General features: G+C 56.1%; 1 protein-coding gene across 4 annotated transcripts in view; it reads left to right on the top strand.

The window, feature by feature from the left end:
- The window catches only part of KHDRBS3 (KH RNA binding domain containing, signal transduction associated 3), a 98,370-nt gene that overhangs the window by 72,337 nt on the left and 4,983 nt on the right, over positions 1-21,050 (top strand). For all 4 annotated transcript variants that reach the window (XR_013959332.1, XR_013959333.1, XM_080646914.1 and 1 more), the window contains one exon: positions 5,882-5,964. Coding sequence is in view for 2 of the 4 variants with exons in the window: in XM_080646914.1 (XP_080503040.1) it covers positions 5,882-5,964 (83 nt within the window). In the remaining 2 variants the exon portion in view is untranslated. The remainder of the gene's footprint in view (positions 1-5,881; positions 5,965-21,050) is intronic.

Below are 21,050 nucleotides of genomic sequence, written 5' to 3'. Positions count from 1 at the left end.
TGTCACCGAGACAGGGGAACTCTGCCTTCCTGGTCGGGCTGGTCTCTCCCCAGGTGGCCCCGTGGCCATGGCTGCGCTTAAGCTGCTGTGATGGGTGTGTAACACCCCCCAGGGGAAGCCCAGAGCCCCTGGGTTTTCCTCAAGAACCCGACTCTTCGCTTTACCGTTTTCGGGAGCATTTGGTCAGCATCGTAGAACGCCGTCTTTGCCTTCAAGTGGGTCCCGTCGAGGAAGCGAGGCAGCCGCGTCCTGTCCTGGAACCCGTCCGCGGCCTCCGGCGTCTCTTGGACGGTCCTTCTCTATTGTCCGACTCCGTGTGTGCGCGTCCGGGGCAGGTGCTTGCCGTGCAGCCGAGCGATCACGCCTTTTTGTCTTCTTGTGCCCATTCTAGTCACATGATGGATGACAGCGGTCATGCCTCTTTGTCCACAGCAGGTGTCCTCAAACTACGGCCACATGCGGCCCGCCAAGGACATTTATCCGGCCCGCCGGGTGCTGCTGCCTGTCCTGCTTAGCAGCCGACTCGTCCCGGGCCCGCAGTGCGCATAGGAATTTGTTCATAGTTTTTTTTTAAACTATAGTCCGGCCCTCCAATGGTCTGAGGGACAGTGAACTGGCCCCCTGTTTAAAAAGTTTGAGGACCCCTGGTCCACAGCGTCCAGCATGTGCAATAAGGAATCGATGTATGATTTCTTGATGCAGAAACAAAAGACAATTACAGTTTTATACCCTACTCAGGGTATCAGCACCCGCAGTTGGCCTGCGTACAGAATATTGAGGGAAGGCAGAGAGGGAGGACTAAGCCCTGGGTGGAACGGGGAACCGACTTCCTAGAGGAGACGACATGGAAGCCAGGCGGGAGCCGGACTAGCGGCTCGGGCAGGCGGAGCGCAGGCTTTCCAGGAGGACACCGCTGGGATGGACGGGCGCGGGCGCGTGGAGGGTGTCGGTGGTGCCGGCGCAACCAGGGAGCTTCGCCGGTGCCTCGTCGCTACGCTCACCTCCATCCTCCCGCTCTGATCGGGTCACTTTGCCGGTGGTGGCATGACGTGAGGCACAGAGCAGCGCCGGGGGCCTTGGAAGATGTTGCGGGGCCGAGGCGGTGGTCAGGGCGGGCGATGCGAACGCCAGGCCAGCTGGCCACCCAGGTCCGTCCGCGAAGGGCCCGCATCCTGGGGGTCCCTCACAGCGCAGGCTGACCCTCGGGTGATTGGGACAAGCAGGGTATCACGACATCCGAGGCACAGGCAGGCGCCAGACGGACCGCTTCACGCCGTGCTGTGCCTGTCACTGCTGCGCGGCCTCCGGCGAGGGGCTTCGCCGCCCTTCGCCTCCGCTTCTGGTGTCTCAGTGGGAACGTTGGTGCTTACCGCATGCGGGTGTTAGGAAGCTTAGCTAGGCCAGCACGTGGAAGTGTGTGAAACAGCGCCTGGCACATAAGGAGTGATACATACATCAGTGTTTTTGTGGTTGGCTCAGAAGTCGAATTCCTCAGCTTACTAGGTAGCTCTGTCGTTCGGGGCAGACACTTGCTCCCTGTGTCCCTGATCCTAAGGGATGGAAAGCGTGGTATCTAGTACCAGTCGCACGCACCAGGATGATGGAGGTGAAAAGGACCGTCTCCCGCGTTCGCTGCAGTGGGGGTGGGTCAGTAGGCGCCCTCCCCTGTCGCGGGGCGCGTGTCAGTTGGTACAGCCACGTTGGAGAAATATTTGGCACCACCTGCTGCTGCCCAGCAGGCGCCCCGGGAGGTCGAAAGCGCAAACCTGGACGACACAGAAATCCCGCAGCACAAAGGCCCCAGGGGGCGCCCGTTCCCTTGAAGTTCAAAGGCCCCAGGCCAGGGATGGGCAAACTTTTTGACTCGAGGGCCACCATGGGTTCTTAAACTGGACCGGAGGGCCGGAACAGAAGCATGGATGGAGAGTTTGTGTGAACTCATATAAATTCGAAGTAAAGGAGCGGAGGGGAGAGCAAGAGAACCGGATAGAACAGCCGGATCTGGCCCGCGGGCTGTCGTTTGCCCACGGCTGCCCCAGGTGACCTGTGTCCCCACCCACCCCTTCTCCCCCCGGCTCACTCCACTTGGACCTCTCTGCCTCAGGGCATTTGTACTTGCTCTCGTTCTGCCTGAAATACTCCTCCCCCCCCAAAATAATCTGCACAACCCACCCCTCCGCTCTTCCCATTCGTTCGCAGTCTCTCTCCTGGCCACCCTGGCTGTGCCACGGAGCATGGTTATATCTGCGATGCTTGGTTTTGCCCGCCTGGCCCGTGTCCCCACTGGAATGTCAGCCCGCAGGGACGCTGTGTTTGCCTCGTCTGCAGTACGCCCCCCGCAGCGTCCAGGACGGTATCTGACACACCGTCGGCACTCAGCAGGGCCCAGTCCCGGGAAACGCACACACCGACCCCAACACCTTCAGCATGGTGTCTGTGATGCGGGCCACGTGCCCCTCCCCCATCTTTGTGGGAGTGCTGGTTCTGTTCCGTCTTCTTTAACTTTCTGTTCACACTCTCCCCTTCCCTGGCTGTGGGATCCCTGGGCTCGCTTCTTTGTTCGTTTATTTTCCTGAATTGAATTTTTTGAACACCTAGTCCCATCCAGACACATCTGTGTGAGACGGGAGCTGCGAGAGGAGAGGGTGTTCCGTGAATAGTGGCCGTCAGTGCCTTTGACAGCCGTGCTCCGCGTGGGTCGGATCTCAGCGGCTCCCGGTCGGTGTTTCTTTCTCCAAGAGGCGCAGTGGTTAGCGCGGGCATCCGTGGTTGTGGAAGCGCAGACGCTGCCGTGCAGGCAGGTGTAAGGCTGTACCGTGTCCCGTGAAGACAAACGCCTGCGTGGCTCGGTGGTTCTCTGGCCTGATGGCCGGAGCGTGTCTAGTCCCGGGAAACAGACTAGAAACAGACATTCAAGTAGAACGAAACGGCCTTTCCTGGCAAGAACGGTGCCGGCCAGCTTCCTCAGACATTTGGGTGGTTGGTTTCGTTTTGCTTAATGTGAACTGGAGCCTGAACGTGGGCGTCGGACTCCGAAGTTGTTGAGTCTCCAGTACCAATAACATACTTCTCACACCCATGTGATGTGATTGTCAAATGGTGTTTTATTTACACGCTGGTGGGAAACATTCTTACTTAGAATGGTGAGTAATGTGATTTTTGTCTTTAATTATAAAATAACGTAGTTACATGATGTGATGTGTTCACGGTCATTGGTGATACTCAACGAGGACATTGTTACTCACAGCCCCAGGAAAAATGAATTTCTCCGAGCCTAAGGAGCTAATCTGTTTGTTTCACAAACTCCAAGCACCCTCTGTGGAACCAGCTCTAAGTAAGCTGCGCACACTGCATTATCCATGAAAACTTGGTACGTTTTGAAATGACCAGACATCACCCTAATTAAGGTGAGGTTTTCGTAGGGTAATTGTCTTTTTCAAAAGGACTCAGAGCTGAACCCTTGTTTTTAAAATCACCGTCTTTTGTCCCTTCTCCTGTCTGTTTGAAATGTTTTTTCCCAGCTGAAATGCTATGTGACAGAAATAGAACTAAACGTCATGCTGTTTCCTTTATCCGGGAAAAGCTCTTCTTTTCAAAGCCCGGCTTGCCCGCTGTCCGGCGTGTGTGGGTCCGGGTTTGTGGGTCGGCAATGGCAGGTGGTGGAACAGGCGTCCCTTGCTGACGCCCCGGCACCGACCCACCCCGTGCCCGGGTCGCCCTGTTGGGGAAATAGCATTTAGATACCTTTCTCATCGAAGATAACAGCCCAGAGGTGCAGCTTGATGAAAAAAAAAAAAATGAGCAAGTCTTTGTTAACGAGTCAGGGACGCATATTAATCTACTTTTCTTTCTTGTCCGCGTTCGTCCACTATTTTTAATGATGTTGCTCTGATGTTCAGAAATAGAACCCAGAAGTAGAAATAAAGGGGTATTTCCTGCTGGGGCAGGGGACGTGAGAATGGCGGGCAGTGTGTGGCAGAGGCGTTCGGGGGAGGGCTTATCGGGATGGACCCTCTTCCCAAACACTGCCGTTCATTGCACAGCGTCCCCTTGATCTGCATTCATTCGAAGAAGCTGTTGCTGTCTTTCCTGCAACTTGTTTTTTAATTCACTTATTCATTTATCAGATACTACTGCATGCCTCTTTTTTAAAAAAAATATGCTTTTATTGATTTCAGAGAGAGGAAGGGAGAGGGAGAGAGACAGAAGCATCAATGATGAGAGAGAATCATGGATTGGCTACCTCCTGCACGCCCCACACTGGGGATCAAGCCCGCAACCTGGGCCTGTGCCCTGACCGGGAATCGAACCGTGACCTCCTGGTTCCTAGGTTGACGCTCAGCCCCTGAGCCATGCCGGCCGGGCTGGGGCTGGGCAGGCTTTGGCCCTGGAGGCCGTGGGCCCCACAACCTGGTGGCCATTCACGGCCCGTCCACCTGGGCTCCGGGCACTGCCGCGACTGCGTGGAAGAGGAGGCAGGACGGGGCCCCGTCCCTAGGGCAGGGGGGGCCGCCCCCCTCGTTTCTGTGCAGTGACAGAGGCAGCATGCGTCTGGCCCACTGCGGGCTCCGCGGCGGCGGGAGACTGGTTCTGTGGGGCTTTTGAAACTAAGCTCTATCATCAAGACTTCTGGGAGCCCAGCCAGTGGGGCTCAGAGGTTGAACATCGACCCATGAACCAGGAGGTCACGGTTCCATTCCCGGTCAGGGCACATGCCCACGTTGCGGCTCGATCCCCAGCAGGGGGCGTGCAGGAGGCGGCCGATCCATGATTCCCTCTCACCATTGATGTTTCTTTCTCTCTCCCTCCCCCTGCCTCTGGGCGCCTGTGGGAGCGTGTCTCCCACACCCACCCAGCCAGCTTACAACTAACTGAACCTGCGGGTCAGCCCCCGGAGAAAGCTCAGGGCCCGCTCGGGTCTCCTGGGCACGTACCTGTCGCTGCAAGCACACAGTCGTCTAGACTCCCAGAAACGGATCAGAGCTCCTCCGCGCCCACGTGGACACCTGTTCCCGACTGTTTCCTGGCCGCCTGTTGTTGGCTCTAGTTTTTCCCCACCGCCACAGGCAGCAGGAACCTTAAACAATGGCCTCCGAGGATTTCCTTCCAACACCCCGGAGGGAAGGGTATTTTCGTGGGATGAGCTTCAGGTCATGTCACGTAAAGACATCCCTCTGAGAACGGGGCCTCGACACAGCTCCCCCATGCTGTGCCCCCTCCACTGGCCTCCGCCTCCTGGTTTCCATAGTGATTGTGGCTGTTGGATGTTAAGGTCCCCACAGAGCTGGGAGTGAGGGGTGGGAAGAGGAGGAGTTAAAATATGACAGAGCTCACTGTTCATACCCAAGATTGAGCCTTAAAAAAAAAAAAAAAAAGAAGTTAATGCTCCCCAGATCTCTGCAGGCCTTGGTGAATTCCCATGGCTGGGAAAATGTGGGTGCTGACCATTTTTGCCCGTTTCTCCCTGTTTTGCGTTTTGCTTTTGGAGGCTTTCCCACATCATTTCCATTGATGCCCCTGTTACGTTCCCCTTTACACTCTAATCAGGGGCCCTCAAACTTTTTAAACAGGGGGCCAGTTCACTGTCCCTCAGACCGTTGGAGGGCCGGACTGTAGTTTAAAAAAAAAACTATGAACAAATTCCCATGCGCACTGCGGGCCCGGGACGAGTCGGCTGCTAAGCAGGACAGGCAGCGGCACCCGGCGGGCCGGATCCATGTCCTTGGCGGGCCGCATGTGGCCCGCGGGCTGCAGTTTGAGAACGCCTGCGTAGACAGATTGCTAAGTGCCGGCTGCATGAATGAAGACGCAGTGCAAGCAGAATGCCTGCTCTTCCCAGACACCCTCTGACCGTCTCTGTCCTCCTCCCATTCTGTTCCAGGACTATGATGATGGCTATGGCACTGCGTATGACGAGCAGAACTACGATTCCTACGATAACAGCTATAGCACCCCGGCCCAAAGGTAAGAGCTGGTCTCTGGGACCCGTAACCAACCCGGCTCCGCCCTCCCCCCCGCCCCCCGCCGTGTCTGCTCTGGGGAAACGATGTGGATGACCAGCCAGCATGTCTACTAGTACCTCCTCTGCAACGTGCTGTAGCTTTAAAGCAATGTGGTTGGGGCCCGGTGGGCGTGGCTCAGGGGTTGAGCATTGACCTATGAACCAGGAGGTCACAGTTGGATTCCCGGTCAGGGCACATGCCCGGGTTGGGGGCTCAGTCCCCAGTGTGGGGCATGCAGGAGGCAGCCGATGGATGATTCTCTCTCATCATTGATGTTTCTATCTCCCTCTCCCTTCCTCTCTGAAATCAATTAAAAAAATTTTTTTTTTTTTTTTAAAAAAAGGCAATGTGGCTTGGGAGATAAAAATAGAAATGTTATTCACTCTGAGAATTTAGCCGCTTAGTGTATTCTGGGGAGGAACGGTGTCGGTGGAGTCTGGTTATTCAAGTCCCAAGTCACGTGAGAAACATGTCCGCACCCTGCACTGTCGGTGCCTGGGGAGAGAGCACGAGGTTCTGTTTGTGTTCACGGAACATTTCCATCCGCAGCGGACGCCTTCCGGTCTCTAAGAATCTCGGGTTCCTGGTGATAATGAGTGGGTTCCCATCTCGTTTTCTAAAGAAGTATTTATTCAGAAATACATGTTGTTGGAGGCAAAAATAAAGACGCTTTACAATTTCCTCCTCTGATGGTGTACCTGGTTGTTCATTGATATTTGAAATCAGTGTTTATTCTGTTCAGAATGTTTTCCTAAATGCCTAGAAACCCCTTGCTTTATGTTTGAAATGCTAAGTGGAGAACAAAGGTAGACAAACACAGAAGAAAACATTGGCGTGTGAAGCACTAACACTAGGGACCACGTGGTCACTTGGATGGAGCGTAAATTCACGTTTGGACTCAGACGGGTTACCAGGCAAGGTCTTACTTGTTCATTCTGATACCGAGGTGGACAGTGATTTAAAAGTGTATTTCCTTTTCGCTCATGCCCAGTTATTTCCTTCTATCATTTGTAATAGTTTAATAGCCTTCAGACTGTGTCAGCTGGTCCCTTTTTTGAGGGGAAGCCTCACCCGGCCGGTGTGGCTCAGTGGTGGAGCGTCGACCTATGAACCAGGAGGTCACGGTTCCATTCCCTGTTGGGACACATGCCCGGGTTGCAGGCTCGAGCCCCAGTGCGGGGTGTGCAGGAGGCAGCCCATCGGTGATTCTCTCTCATCATGGATGTTTCTCTCTCTCTCCCTCTCCCTTCCTCTCTGACATCAATAGAAATATATTAATTTTAAAAATTAAAATTTATTGGAAGCCTGGTGCCTGTGTCCTTGAGGTTGTCAGCACTCTCCGTGCTGGCTGGCACCGGTGTCTTCTGGCTAAGAGCTCACATATCTCATTGAAGGCCCAGCAACGTGATGAAGAGTGTGGGGCTGTATTGGTGAAGAAAGGGAACACAGAGTATACGATCGAGCCCTCGGGTCAGTAGGTCAGCTCCCTAGACGCAGAAAGAATTAGGGAACATCGCCTCCTACTCAGCCTTTCAAATGTTCTGTTCTGATGTGTTGTTCTGTCTATGCGCTATAACTTGTTAAGGTTAGAGGACACATGTCACACATGCACAGTGACAGTCACCAGCTCAACCGCAGCCTTCTTTCCGATGCACAGACACACGTGGCGGGGCGGAGGCTCTCTCTGGAGCACACCTGTGCCTTTCCTTCCCTTCCCCCTCCCCCCAGGCCTATGCTAGACTTGCTTTCTCTCTCCCGAGCTCCAGAGGCCCTTCTTCTGCCACTGTAACCTGGGTCCTAAGCCCACGCAACCAATTGGCTCACTTTTCCACGGCTCACTTTTCCCACCTCTGTGTCTAAATGAACTTTTACTTGTATCAAAAAAAACAAAAACAAAAACAAAACAAAACAAAACAAAAAACAAAAGCTGTCGCCCTAACCGGTTTGGCTCAGTGGATAGAGCGTCAGCCTGCGGACTCAAGGGTCCCGGGTTCGATTCCGGTCATGGGCATGTACCTTGGTTGCGGGCACATCCCCAGTAGGGGGTGTGCAGGAGGCAGCTGATCGATGTTTCTCTCTCATCGATGTTTCTAACTCTCTATCCCTCTCCCTTCCTCGCTGTAAAAAATCAATAAAATGTATTAAAAAAAAAAAAAAAAAAAAAACTGTGGACCCGTGCCATAGAGGTGGGGAGTCTGCAGACCTTGGGCAGTGGCTCCGCCTCTGCATGCCCCAGCTCGTGGGCGGTGTGACTTAGTTCTGTGTTCGAGGGCGGCCTGAAGGTTGAATGAGACAGGCAAGGCCACAGTCCCTGCGAGGCAGGTGGGGGTCATCTCTGCGTGGGGACGAGCAGGCGAGAAACGACCTTCGCCCTCACTGACCCGAGCCGAAGGGACCCAGGCCTTCACAGAAATCATCGTTTCTTCTCCAGCAAACCCTTTGGAAAGGCATTCGTTTCATCTAAGCCGAGTGGAATTCATTTTCATCTGCTGTCTTATTTGTAGCCCTGATGACAGTCACCGTTTACAGCGTGATGGCTCTGGTTGGTGCAGCGCTGTGCTGAAGGCTGGCCACGGGCTCCGAGAGTGGGGTTCAGGGGCTCTCGTCACTCGGAAAAGGTACCTGAGGGAGGAGGCCTGTCGGTGAACTTGGCTCTCTGTACGTCAAGTCTTTATGTTTCCACTTATATACAAAAATCACGCCACGCTGTCTGTGAATCCAATCGTGTTTACCCTTACGTACAATTTTCATTTTTTAAAAATCACGGCATTTTGGTCTGTGCTTCTGAAGAGTGTCAGTTTTCCGAGGAGACATTGGATTCCTCTAGTGATCATAAAGAAAGTGGAATAAAAGGGTTTCACACACATGCTGACTACCCCCCTGCCCTCTCCCCCCACACACACCCCACACCCACATGAAAGGACCTTGGTGAGTGTGTGGTAGGGGCGTTGGTGTCTGGACGGGGAGACGCCGACCAGCTAATTTCCCCCCGCGCTGCGGGGTTTGACCGTACTTTCAAGCGCATACTTCAGTTTCGTCCTCCAAAATTGCTGTGATTTTCATGAAAACACTTCAAATGACTGAAGAAAGGGAATTAGAAGTAATAGCTGCCCATCTCGGAGAACCTGGCAAGTCCAGCGCCCGGCTGTCTGCGTCCTCTTGTGGATTATCGGTGTTCCCATCGTGGCCCTCCTCTCTGGCTGCCCTTGTTGGGGAGCTGAGGACTGCGGGGCTGAGCAGCTGTCTCCAGAGTCACAGCTGAAAGGCGCCGGAGCGAGGCTGCTGTCTGCCTCTAGACGCCGTTCTCCAGGAGGAAACGGGTCTCCGTGTGAAACCACCGGCTCGCTTTTGTGACAGACGCAACCAGAGCCCCTTGGCCCTCCAGGCGGGACGGAAGCCGCCGAGCCACGGTGCTCAGGGCGCTCAATGCCGGCGCCACGGAGAGCGACAGGCCGGGCGTGCCTGGGCTCCAGCGTGCTGTCGCTGCTGTTGGCAGCTTTCGCAAGGCACGTCCGGGGATATCTTCCGAGAGCGGATCTGTCTGGCTCTGAAAATAATGGGGATTTTCACTTTGGAAACCGTCACCTGTTGTGTAAGATACACCATCTGCACGCAGGAAAACCATCTTTTGGAAGACGCGGCGGCGTTGTTTCAGGGTTGGCTGTTCCGGACGTTAAAAGGCGGTAACGGTTTGCCCTGGCCCGTGTGGCTCAGCTGGTGGCGTCCTCTCCTGCACCCGTAGGTCGCTGGTTGGATTCCCAGTCAGGGCACATGCTCGCGTTTTGGGCTCAGCCCCAGCAGGATGCGTGCAGGAGGCCACCAGTCAATGTTTCGCTCTCAGATCTATGTTTCTCTCTCTCTCTCCCCCTCTCCCTTCCTCTCTAAAATCAATTAGAAAACATTTTTTAAAAGAGATTAAGCTGGGCCTGGATTGCGCGTCTGTAACCAGGCCTGGGAACGTTTCGTCCGGCACCCTCTTACCTGGCCTGGTCCTTTGGGGGTTTGGCCGCTTTCCGCACCGGGACTGGGAAGGAAGCTCTCGGCCAATCTAAGCGGCGAGCTGTCACCACACGCTTCCTTCCAACCCAGGGCTATGCCTCCATTGATCGCAAGCGGAGACCCCCACCCAGCGTACACGTAACCCTGTACATGCCTTAACGCTCCATCAGGGACCCCGCAGGAAATAAGAGGAAGGAAGGGGGCGATGGCGAAAGAGCGAAGCCGCCACCCGAACAGGACAAAGGAGGGACCGGGCCGCGGCCGAAGCGCTGCGTGTGGGAGCGCTGCTGTGAGCGGCCGTCCGCGGCCTGGCCCTCCGCGCTGCGTGCGGGTGCATTAGACCAGTGGTCGGCAAACTCATTAGTCCACAGAGCCAAATATCAACAGTACAGCGATTGACATTTCTTTGGAGAGCCAAATTTTTTAAACTTAAACTTCTTCGCCACTTCTTCAAAATAGACTCGCCCAGGCCGTGGTATTTTGTGGAAGAGCCACACTCAAGGGGCCAAAGAGCCGCATGTGGCTCGCGAGCCGCGGTTTGCCGACCACTGCGTTAGGGTAAATGTATGTGAGAGGGGTGTACGCGCAGGGCACACGTCCCCTCTGGTCTAAATTTCAACCTGAAAAGTGGGACCTTATCCCCCTTTTCCTCTTGGGAAAACAGGTTCAGAGAGGGGGGCTCGGTGCCCGCGTGGCCCATCACGGCTCTGTTGGCTTCAGCCCGTTCTCTTCGCCGCCGCCGGGTGTCTCAGCGGGCACGCGTGTCCCAGTGTTTCGTAACACGGTCTCAGGGGGGGCCCGGCAGGCCTTGACACGTCGGCGACTCGGTTTTAAAGTGATTGGAGACGTGTGAGGAGCCCGCGGAGCACTTGCTGTGGGGACTGTCGTTGCTGTAACTCAGCGGCGATAGATTCACGTTGACATGCAGTCAGCAGGGAGAGCGTCTTGGAGTCGGCAGCAGGAAGGTGGCGAGCCGGGGGGCGGAGGCCGGGAGGTGGCCCCCCCCCCCCCCACCGAGACTGACGCCTGGCCCTCGCTGGGCTCACATCCGGTCCCCTAGGTACGGGGTCGGCTGCTGGGAGCCAGTTTGATGCGGGGACTGGGAACCAGGACTGGGCCCCGCCCTCCATCACAGAGCCCTCCCGCTAAGCTCGACCCTCCGCTCGACTGAAAAGAACGCAGGGCCTCTCACAGCGTCACCGGGAAAGTCCTCAGACTTCAGCTAGCAAAGGAGGAACACGTTTTTTTAAAGTTTCATTCCGTTAGTAAGCTTGGAAAAAATAAAAGACCTACTGTGTGCGAGTCTGCTGTGCCCGTCCTTTCATTTAATCCCCAAGGTTGCCAGCCACTCTTGGTGGTTGTTAGTCCTCACCCTCACCCGAGGCTCTTTCCCCGTTGATGTTTTAGGGAGTGGGAGGGAGCGGGAGAGACAGGGAGAGAAACATCGACGTGAGAGAGACACATCCATTGGTTGCGTCCCACATACACCCCAGACTGGCCCCTGACTAAAGTCAAACCCGGGACCCTTCAGTCCCAGGTCCAGTGCTCTATCCACCGAGCCACACCGGCCAGGCTGTCAGGCTCCCACTTGATGAGCAGGACACGGATGCTCAGAGAAGGGGAGCTTACCCGCAGTCACGAGCTGACACGTAAGTGGGCCTCCTGCCCAGTTCTCCTCAAGATCCGCGTCCTTTCGCTCAGCGGGAAAACAGCGACTCACAGCAGTCTCACCCCGTGACCGTGGAGAACCCCAGACCTCCCGCCTCACCATGTGGCACCTTCATGCCGGTCCCCGCAGGTGTGTGGGGACACGTGGCTGGACTCGGGCACATGGGCCGTCATACATCAGGTGCGGTTCTTGGGCACACGCGAGATTTATCGCGAGGGATTGCAGGATAACGGCCGCGTGCGAACAGCGTCCACCGGGCGGTGTGCCATCACGGGCCCGAGGGCGGCCACCTGCTCGGTGGCTGTGAGGACGGAGATGGCCACGCCCACCATCCCTCGCAGGGACAGCCCCGCGTGGGAACATGCCCGGGAAGGGCTCCGTCATGGGAAAGTCGCTTCTGTGGCGGCGGCGGGAGAGGGAGCACAGCGGCCACCCCACCCCAGTTTCCAGTCTTTACTCTCGGATGTTAGGTCAAGCTCTGCTCCCCGAGCCCCCTTTACTTACCCCCGTTTCCTACATTCCTAAAATGCATTCCTGTTGGTTTTAGAAGAGTTTTTTTTTAACAGATCCTACATTCTTTTTAGTGGGGAAAAAAAAAGCCATCTACCATTTGTATGACTCCCACTAGGAGGCGTGATCGAAGGGGTTGAAATGGCAGTCACGTTCCGTCCCACCAGCCTGAACTGGAACCCCAGCTCCCTGCCCAGGGCGTGTGGCTCAGTGGTTAGAGCATCCGCTCTCAGACCTAAGGGGCCGGGGTTCCATTCCCAGTGGCAGGTTCTTTCCCGGCCCCAGTGGGGGCGAGAGCAGGGGACAACCCACCGGTGAGTCTCTCTCATGTCGGTGTGTCTCTCTCCTTTCCCCCATCCCACTCACTTCCGCTCTCTCTCAGAGTCAGTGGGAGAAGAACATATGCTCACTCCTTGGGTGAGGATGGAAAGGAGCCCCGGCTCCCTCGCTTCCTGTGGCTGCAGGGTTCGGGCCAAGTTACCTCCCTGCTGGATTCTCCTCGTCTCCACCTGACAGTGACGGTTTAAGGTGCGAGTTGTGAGGCGGGGCTGTGGGAGGCAGCAGGTGTCCGTTACGCAGCAGGAGTTCAGCAAACGGTGAGTGAGGTCTCCTGCCCTGGGTGCCACGGCCCTGGGAGGCGGGCGGCCATTCCTACCCGTTTCACAGATGAGCAAACTGAGGCACAGAGGCTGAGGCCCATGGGGAGGAAGTGCCGCAGCCGCGCGTGGACCCGGCTCTGGGCAGGCCCGCCCTCCGTGGAACTGGTGATCACGACCTTCGTGGTCGCTTCTGTTCTCCGAGGAAGACGTTAGCGCAGGGGTGGGCAAACTTTTTGACCCGAGGGCCACCATGGGTTCTTAAACTGGACCGGAGGGCCGGAACAAAAGCATGGATGGAGTGTTTGTGTGAACTAATATAAATTCAAAGTCAAGGAGCGGAGGGGAGAGCAAGAGAACCGGAGAGAACAGCCGATCCGGCCCGCGGGCCGTAGTTTGCCCACGGCTGCCTAGTGCATAGCATCCAAACCAGAAAGCACTGAATACAATTGCACGTGCCACTTAGACCCCGTCTGTGGGATAGGAGCCCTCGGGGGTGTGCAGACTCTGGAACCCCGGGGCGCGGAGAGCGTGGGTTCTGTGAGCGATGGTTTACACTGACGTGGGGGTGCCCGCCGCGATTCCCAGGGTCCCATCAGCCCTCACCGCCCGGCCTCTCGGCCCGAGAAGCTGCAGTGAGTCAGGGTGAGGCTGCGTTTCCCGGGGGCTTGTCCCCGTGAAGGGAACTGGCCGGCGTCCATCGCCGCGCTGGCACCGTCTGTCCCCTGTGACCCGGTGTCTACGGTGAGTGCGCGCTTACTGCACAGGCGCGTCTGGTCTGCCGTGTGGATGGAGGAGGAGACGGCGGTTCCGGCAGGTCCCGGGCAGACGAGGCAGTGGCGGGTGGGAGCCGCCTGCAGGTCCGCTGGCCGGGCTTGGCCCCGAGGAAGCCGGCCTCGGGGAGGCCGAGTGGACGCGGCTGCGAGGACGGAGCGAGCCAAGCGGTCCCTGCTCTGCCCTTGCTCCCAGGGCAGCCGCGCCGGGTCCTGTGACCTGCGCTCCGGGTCCCGTCGGTGAGAGGGGCCGGGGGCTCGGTGGCCGTCTCCCAGGCTGTGGTCGAGCCGCGGGAGTGAGTCTGGACTGTGGGCAGTGCCGCCTGGCGCGGTGCGGGCTGCCAGGAGTCGCCATAGCGTGCCGTGGTCCTGCCCGCAGCGCCGGGGCTGAGCGTCTGAGGCGGCACTGGCGAATTGGGAACGACGGGGAGGCGCCCCAGCCCGGGGTGCACAGCCGGAGCCGCTCCTGGGACGCCGGGGAGGAGGACTGAGTGGAGGAAGATGACTTGACTCCGGGTGGTGGGCACATGGCGGTACCTTTTTAAACATCATCTTTTGCCAGAAAAATGTTACAAAAAGGGATCCGTTCCCTGGATTTCTTCATGAGAAACCTTACTCCACGTGTTCGTGCTTCTGAGGAAGGAACTTGCTGTTGGAGCGGCCGCCCCAGGAGCCGTCCTGAAGCCCGAGTTGAAAGGCAGGTCTCCCGTTGCCTTTGAATCCAGCTCTGCCGCTTGCGGTGTGACCTTGAGCACGCCAAGGGCACGCCTCAGGGAACCTCGCGCTTAACTGATGGGGTGAGCGGACAAAACAGGACTTAGCTTCCTGGAAATTAAACGAAAGGATGGCATTGCGGAGCACGCCCACGGAAGGGAAGCACAGTGGGTTCTATCTGTAACACCAAGCACGCATTCTGGGCAAAATCCTGCTTATTTAGAAGGAATTTCGCTTTCATAAGATGGATGACAGCCATCCTTGAATAAGAGCTTAATAACGTAGCACGTTATCTTATTTAAATCGCACAACAACCTTATACGAGGTTTATGTTTAAAAGTGTTTTACAGGAAATTGAATTAACTTAGCCTAAGCTTACACACAGTAAGTGCGGGAGCCTAGATTCTGATAATACGTTTGTTTGACTCCAAAGCCCGATTCTTAACTATTAATTCTCTACTGTCTTTCAAACTGATTACGGTGAGATGAGAAACCTGCTTAAAAATGGCCGTACGGCCGTGTAAGGAAAATACACTTAGCTCTGCAGGGACGCTCAGCCCCGCCCCGTGCGCGGCTGTGAAACCCCCGGGCCGCTGAGGCCCTGCCGGGGAGGCAGGTGTGTTAGGGGGAGAGACAGGGACAGCGAACGGGCGGCTCTTGGCCACAAAACTCTTCTTTGTGCTTTTCCCTTTTTCTTAGAATCTCATCAAAATTCCACAGTTCTTAAAAATTATGTAGGACCTTCTGCAACTTTCTTTAAAATTGATTTTAGAGGAGGGGGGTGGAGAGAGAGAGAGAGAGAGAAAGAGAGAGAGAGAGAGAAACATTGATGAGCTGCTTTCTGCACACACCTGCAACCTGGGCATGTGCCCTGACCGGGAATCGAACCCGCCACTTTCTGATGTCTGGGCTGACGCCCCAGCCACCTGATCCATACTGGCCAGGACCCATCTGCAACCTTTTAAGCAACGTTTTGCTCAGCAAACCATTTCCGATCGTTTACAAGCAATGGGAAAGATTTTAAAGGAAGGAAAACGGGTGCCACATCAACTGAACGAAAGACAAATGGAAAACCGAAAAGTCATCGGTAAAATGTTGCTTCAATGGCACGAAAGAAAGTCTTTTTTGCATCGAATGGTGACTGGCGATGAAAAGTGGATTTATTTGGAGAATCCCAAACGCACAAAATCATGGGGTGATCCAGGTCAACCATCAACAACAACTGCAAGGCCAAATCGCTTCGGAAAGAAGACAATGCTCTGCATTTGGTGGAATCAGGAAGGTGTGGTGTATTATGTGCTCCTAAAACCAGGTGAAACCGTTAATACTGATCACTACCAACAACAAATAATCAATTTGAACCACGCTTTGATTGTAAAACGACCAGAATGGGCCAGAAGACACGGCAAAGTAATTTTGCTTCATGATGACGCACCATCACACACTTCAAAACCAGTTAAAGACACGTTAAAAGATCTTGCCTGGGAAGTATTAACCCACCGCTGTATTCACCAGACCTTGCTCCTTCAGATGACCACTTGTTCTGATCGATGGCACACGCACTTTCTGAGCAGCACTTCAAAACGTACACGAAGTGGAAAATTGGGTCTCTGAATGGCCTGCCTCAAAACAAGAAAAGTTCTATTGGGACGGTATCCACAAATTACCTGACAGATGGGGAAATGTGTAGCTAGCGATGGACATTCCTTTGAATAAAGCCCTTTTGATGTTACTCTTGAAATGATCGTGTTTTCTTTGATTACAAAATCCGACATTATTAACCGGTACACCTAGCAGTTCAGTGAATGTTTGCTTGGGTACGCACCCAGGTACCCAGAGGACGTTCCCCACACCCCGGAACGTTCTGGGGCGTTTTCTTTGGACTGTGGGATCTCTTACAGCCATCTCGTCTGGTCTCCCTGAATTACCTGGGTTTTTTGAGAAAGTACACAGACATATTTCCCGTCATTCCGAATACGTCGGGATTAGTGGTTACACTGGATCCATGGTGTGGAGAGAAGCTACGCTTGGAAGTCAGGGCAGCTGGACTTCCTCCTGACGCCATGGCATTCTGGCCATGCCGAGCAGTCACTGTCTCTTGACTGGCTTCCTTCTCTTTGTTACCTGATCCCATGTCACCCCTTTACCCCCCAGAATTAGCGAGGGCCACAAAGTCCTTCCGTGGATATGGTTGCTATCTGTTACCATTCACCATATTCAGACTTCAATCAGAAATGTTTAAAACTATTTATTAATCACGAAATATATAACAATCATCAACCCATTGCACGTTAACGGAATTTATTTTCGTGGAAAATCACTATTTCCGTAAAAGTAATAAAATTACATACATCTCTCCTATATTTTTGCAAACCTCTTGATGGTCTGGCTTAAGAGAAGCTGGCTGGTTTCTCCCATCAGCTTCTGTGTTCCGTCCGGCGGGGCCTGCCGTGTTGGCTGAAGAAGTTGGATGACAGACATGTGTGCAGTTGGGAAGGGAAGAGCATTTTGCTCGCCGTCCACATGAGGGTGGCTGTTCCTTGATGCTGCCCCCAGACGTGGCAGGCGGCCGTGCCCCAAGGTGAGCCGTGGACCGGAAACCCTGTCCGCAGGCTCGCCGTACTCGGAGAGCTCGGGGGACCGTGGTCTGCCTTCCCCGCCACGGTGGAGTTGGTCGCATCACTCCGGGTCCTTCGAGAAGCTCTGGTTCGCCGAGTCCCATGCTGCGCCGCGTCATCTGAAAAAGTCGGATTTGATACCAGCCCCGCCAGTCTCAGCAGAGAGGCCGTCAGGTGCCGACTCGCTAGTTCCCCGCGACAGATAGTGGTGTTCACACCGTCTGGCTCAGCCGTGGGCAAACTACGGCCCGCGGGCCGGATCCGGCTGTTCTATCCGGTTCTCTTGCTCTCCCCTCCGCTCCTTTACTTTGAATTTATATTCGTTCACACAAACACTCCATCCATGCTTTTGTTCCGGCCCTCCGGTCCAGTTTAAGAACCCATTGTGGCCCTCGAGTCAAAAAGTTTGCCCTCCCCTGGTCTGGCTCCTGCCTGGACGTTGGAAGCACGTGGTCTGTTGTTCTTCTCCCAGTGACGCTCGCTTCCTTCCTTGTGGAGACACCACCACCCAGGAGCTAAGGCTGAAGAGCCCCCGTTCGCGGCCACCCTGCTCTCCTGTAACAGATGTCGGGGGCCTTGCATGCTGGGCCCCGCCCCGGCCTCCCTGGGACGGCCAGAGGGCTCGAACTTCATCGCCCAGGATAATAAAAGGGGTTGCTGGAGCGCTGAGATTCAGTAACATGCATCGCTTTCACCGCTCGATCAAGGACATTTAACAACGCAACTACCTCCCCAAACCAGCAGCCACACGCCCGCTAGTGCATTTCCACCTCTGCCTTGGTTCGTGCTGAAGCTCTGGCCGTTCCCCGCCACGTCCGGTGCCCGTGTCTGCACCGCAAAAAAGACGAACGTCTAGCTCAGCTGGGGGAACGGCCCCTGGTTGGCGCGAGGCTGGACCTGGGCCACACAGCCCTGGGCTGGGGCTCTAACCCCGCCTCCTCCACCCAGCTTGCCCTGCCCGAGTCTGAGGCTTCCTCTTCTGGTTGCCCTGGGAAGTGTTACTAAACGCCCAGGAAGAGCCACGGGGTGCGGGGCGGTGCGTGAGGCGGTGGACAGCCGCTGGGAGTTGCAGCCAGCTCCCTGCAGGAGCGCCGTCCTCCAGCCGTCGATGCTAATGGGGCCGCGGGGGTGGCCCCGGCGTGGCGTTTTAAATGGTGCTTTTCATTCACTCCGCTTTATCTATAAAAATTAACGGTCCTGTGAGGATTAAAGGCTCCCGAGTTGAAAGCCGGGCTGGAGCTGTTGTCTGGGTGAGGGGGGGTCAGGCCCTCCATTTCTCCTGTCATGTAGTAAGAATTTATTAGCCGTTTGCTAGAATATTCATTGTTATCATAATGATTACAGATAAGCTGTTCCTGGAAGGAACGGGCCAGAATAATCAAGAAAAATGTCAGCCTTTTTATGAGAAATGCGCACGGCACAGAAAAGGCGGGTGTAGCTTCTGGAGGATGTGCAGCCCCTCCCGCCCCAAAGAGCTGTCCCTGCCGTCGCAGCCAAGCGCGGGGATCCCCGCCCTTCATGGAGCAGGGCCGGGTTCCGGTCCTGGGTCCACAGTAGTCTCTCTTTCCCCTCTTGGTTTTGGAATGCCGCTATCGGACTGAGCCCTGGAGAGACGGGTCTGGGGTAGACATGGTTCGATCTTCTGACCTCCTTGTCTTACCTGGAAAAGGAAACAGTCTGGGGACTTGAGGTGACGAGAGTCTCTAAAGGCATTGTAAGCTAGAAAGGACTTAACATGAGAGAGGGAGACGGGTTGAGAGGATGGGACAGACGTCTGCTCCACCCACCCCCACAGGGCCCCACGGGCGTGGCTCAGTGGCTGAGCGTTGACCCATGAGCCATAGAGGTTGCTAGTTCAATTCCCGGTCAGGGCACATGCCCGGGTTGCGGGCTCGATCCCCAGTGTGGGGCGTGCAGGAGGCAGCCGATCCATGATGTTCCTCTCTCCTGGCTGCTTCTAGCTCTTTCCCCCTCTCCCTTCCTTTCTCTCTCTCTCAAATCAATAAAAACATATTTTTAAAAATTCCGTGACGTGTCAGAAGAAGGTTAGGAAAGATTCCTGAGGAAGAGGAAGCAAATGAAAGCAAATCTACGAAAAAACAAAATGGAGCAAAAGCCCGCTGGGGAGAGGGGCTCTGTCCCGTCCAGGAGAGGGGGCAGGGAGACAGCCCCTGACCGACGGCTGTGAGCCGGGCCCGCTGAGGCTGGTGCTCTTCCTGCAGCCTCGGACCCACCGGCGCGCAGCAGTGTCTGGTCACCGGTTAGAGGGTAACGGTGCAAAGCCAAGCCTCACAGTTCCACCTGCGGGGGGACACTCAGGACACGTTACTTCCTACGCCACCCACTAGTACACGCTGTCCCTGTCCACACGCACCAGACGCAGCGACTCCAAACAGGGCTTTCGTCCCCAGACAGGAAAACGGGACTCCCACGTGCAAAGAGGAGCACATGCCCAAAATGTCCGAAGAATTAGGAAGCAGACGGGAGAGCTGGCCTTGGAGAGGGCAGAGCTGGGAGGAGAGGAGGTGGCGGTGGCACAGGGAGGGTCATCCTCAGTGGGTAAGGGGACTGGGAGGCCAGCCTGGCGAGGAGGTGGGCATTCACCCGCGAGTGAGGCAGAGGCGGCTGCTCCCCGCTGCCGAGGACCTGGGCCACCGGTGCCAGGAGCAGGGAGGCAGGAGGCCGACGCCCAGGGCATGCGTCCCAGCTGGGACAGCAGAGAGAGTGACAGGAGGAGAGACTCTACAAAGAAGAAAAAATTGAGACGACGTCGTTCACAGGCAAAGGGCACCCCAGGCGCCCAGACGGATGCGGCCGGAACAGGGAGGAGACGCAGCGCGTTAGCCACAGGCGCTGTGCTTGCTCCACGAGGATGCGCGGCAGCCTCAGCTACAGCTGCAGGGGAGGCGGGGCGCAGGCGGGGGCAGGCAGGTGTCGGGCACAGGCTCCGTCCGCACTCACTTGCCAGGTGACCCTCAGCCTTTCAGGCGGCCTGCGGAGATCAGCGCCAGGGACTGTGCAGAGGCTTACAGGGGTCCTCAGACTTTTTAAACAGGGGGCCAGTTCACTGTCCCTCAGACCGTCGGAGGGCCGGACTATAGTTTAAAAAAAAAACTATGAACAAATTCCTATGCGCACTGCGGGCCCGGGACGAGTCGGCTGCTCAGCAGGACAGTTAGTGGCACCTGGTGGGCCGGATCCATGTCCTCGGAGGGACCCATGCGGCCTACGGGCCGTAGTTTGAGGACCCCTGCTTAAAGAGGCCGCGGGGCGGGGGGTGGGGTGGGGAAGGGGGAAGAGGGACACATGGATACAAGCCAGGAGTCCTTCCGAGCCCCGTTCACAGAGACGGGCCATCGGGGCCTTTGCCCGTGCTTTGAACCCTGTGGAGGGAGGGAGGAGGCCCAGGGAGACGTGGACAGTCCCGGGGACACCGTTTGCTCCGTAGCCCTGGGTTTCCTCCCAGTTCTGGGCCTGTTTCCTGACTCTGATGGGGAACTCGGGACCCCTGGGGGAGGTAGGAATTATGCTGAACGTGTAGACTTCCTCGGACCCCGGGCATGGGGGAACGTGGAGAAGGACAGGAGACGTGGCCTCACGTGGCCAGGAGTCCACTCTTCACCTGTGGAGGGAGGGGCGCCCTTGACCTTGACCTCGCGATGGAGTTGAGGCGTATGCGGCCGGCTGCGTTTCCTTGCCTCGAATCAGCACTGAAAGCTGTGAACCTCAGGGAGGAGATGGTGGTGTTTTTCACTGTCTTTGCCACGGCTGGGTCTTCAGCGTATCCTTGGGAAATAGGACACGTCCTTGGTTAATAGACCCCCGAGGCCCCCGGAATGGAACGCGGGGGAAGCTGTCCAGACGGGCTGACAGGCGTGAGGGGCGCAGCTGCTCCCAGCTCGTGGCATGATGACAGTCTCGCAGCAAATAATCAGAAACCGGGTGAGATGATGGAAAACGTCAGTTGAAAGTTTTCCCTTGTCAGGACAAAGATTGTCTTATCAGCAAACCGCGGCTGGGCCACGTGACGCCCCCTCTATCCTCCCGCTCAGGGGAGAGCCGTCTGCACCGCGGCCTTGGGCTGAGCTGTGTGGGAGCGCGATTCCCACCCCATCAGGTGCCATTACTGCTCACTCCTTCGGTAAAGGAGACTCCAAAGGCGGTGCGGG

This window comes from Plecotus auritus (genome assembly GCF_963455305.1).
Source record: "Plecotus auritus genome assembly, chromosome: 11".
In the NCBI taxonomy this organism is placed as follows: Eukaryota; Metazoa; Chordata; class Mammalia; order Chiroptera; family Vespertilionidae; genus Plecotus; species Plecotus auritus.
This window is presented reverse-complemented; position numbering and strand designations above follow the sequence as displayed.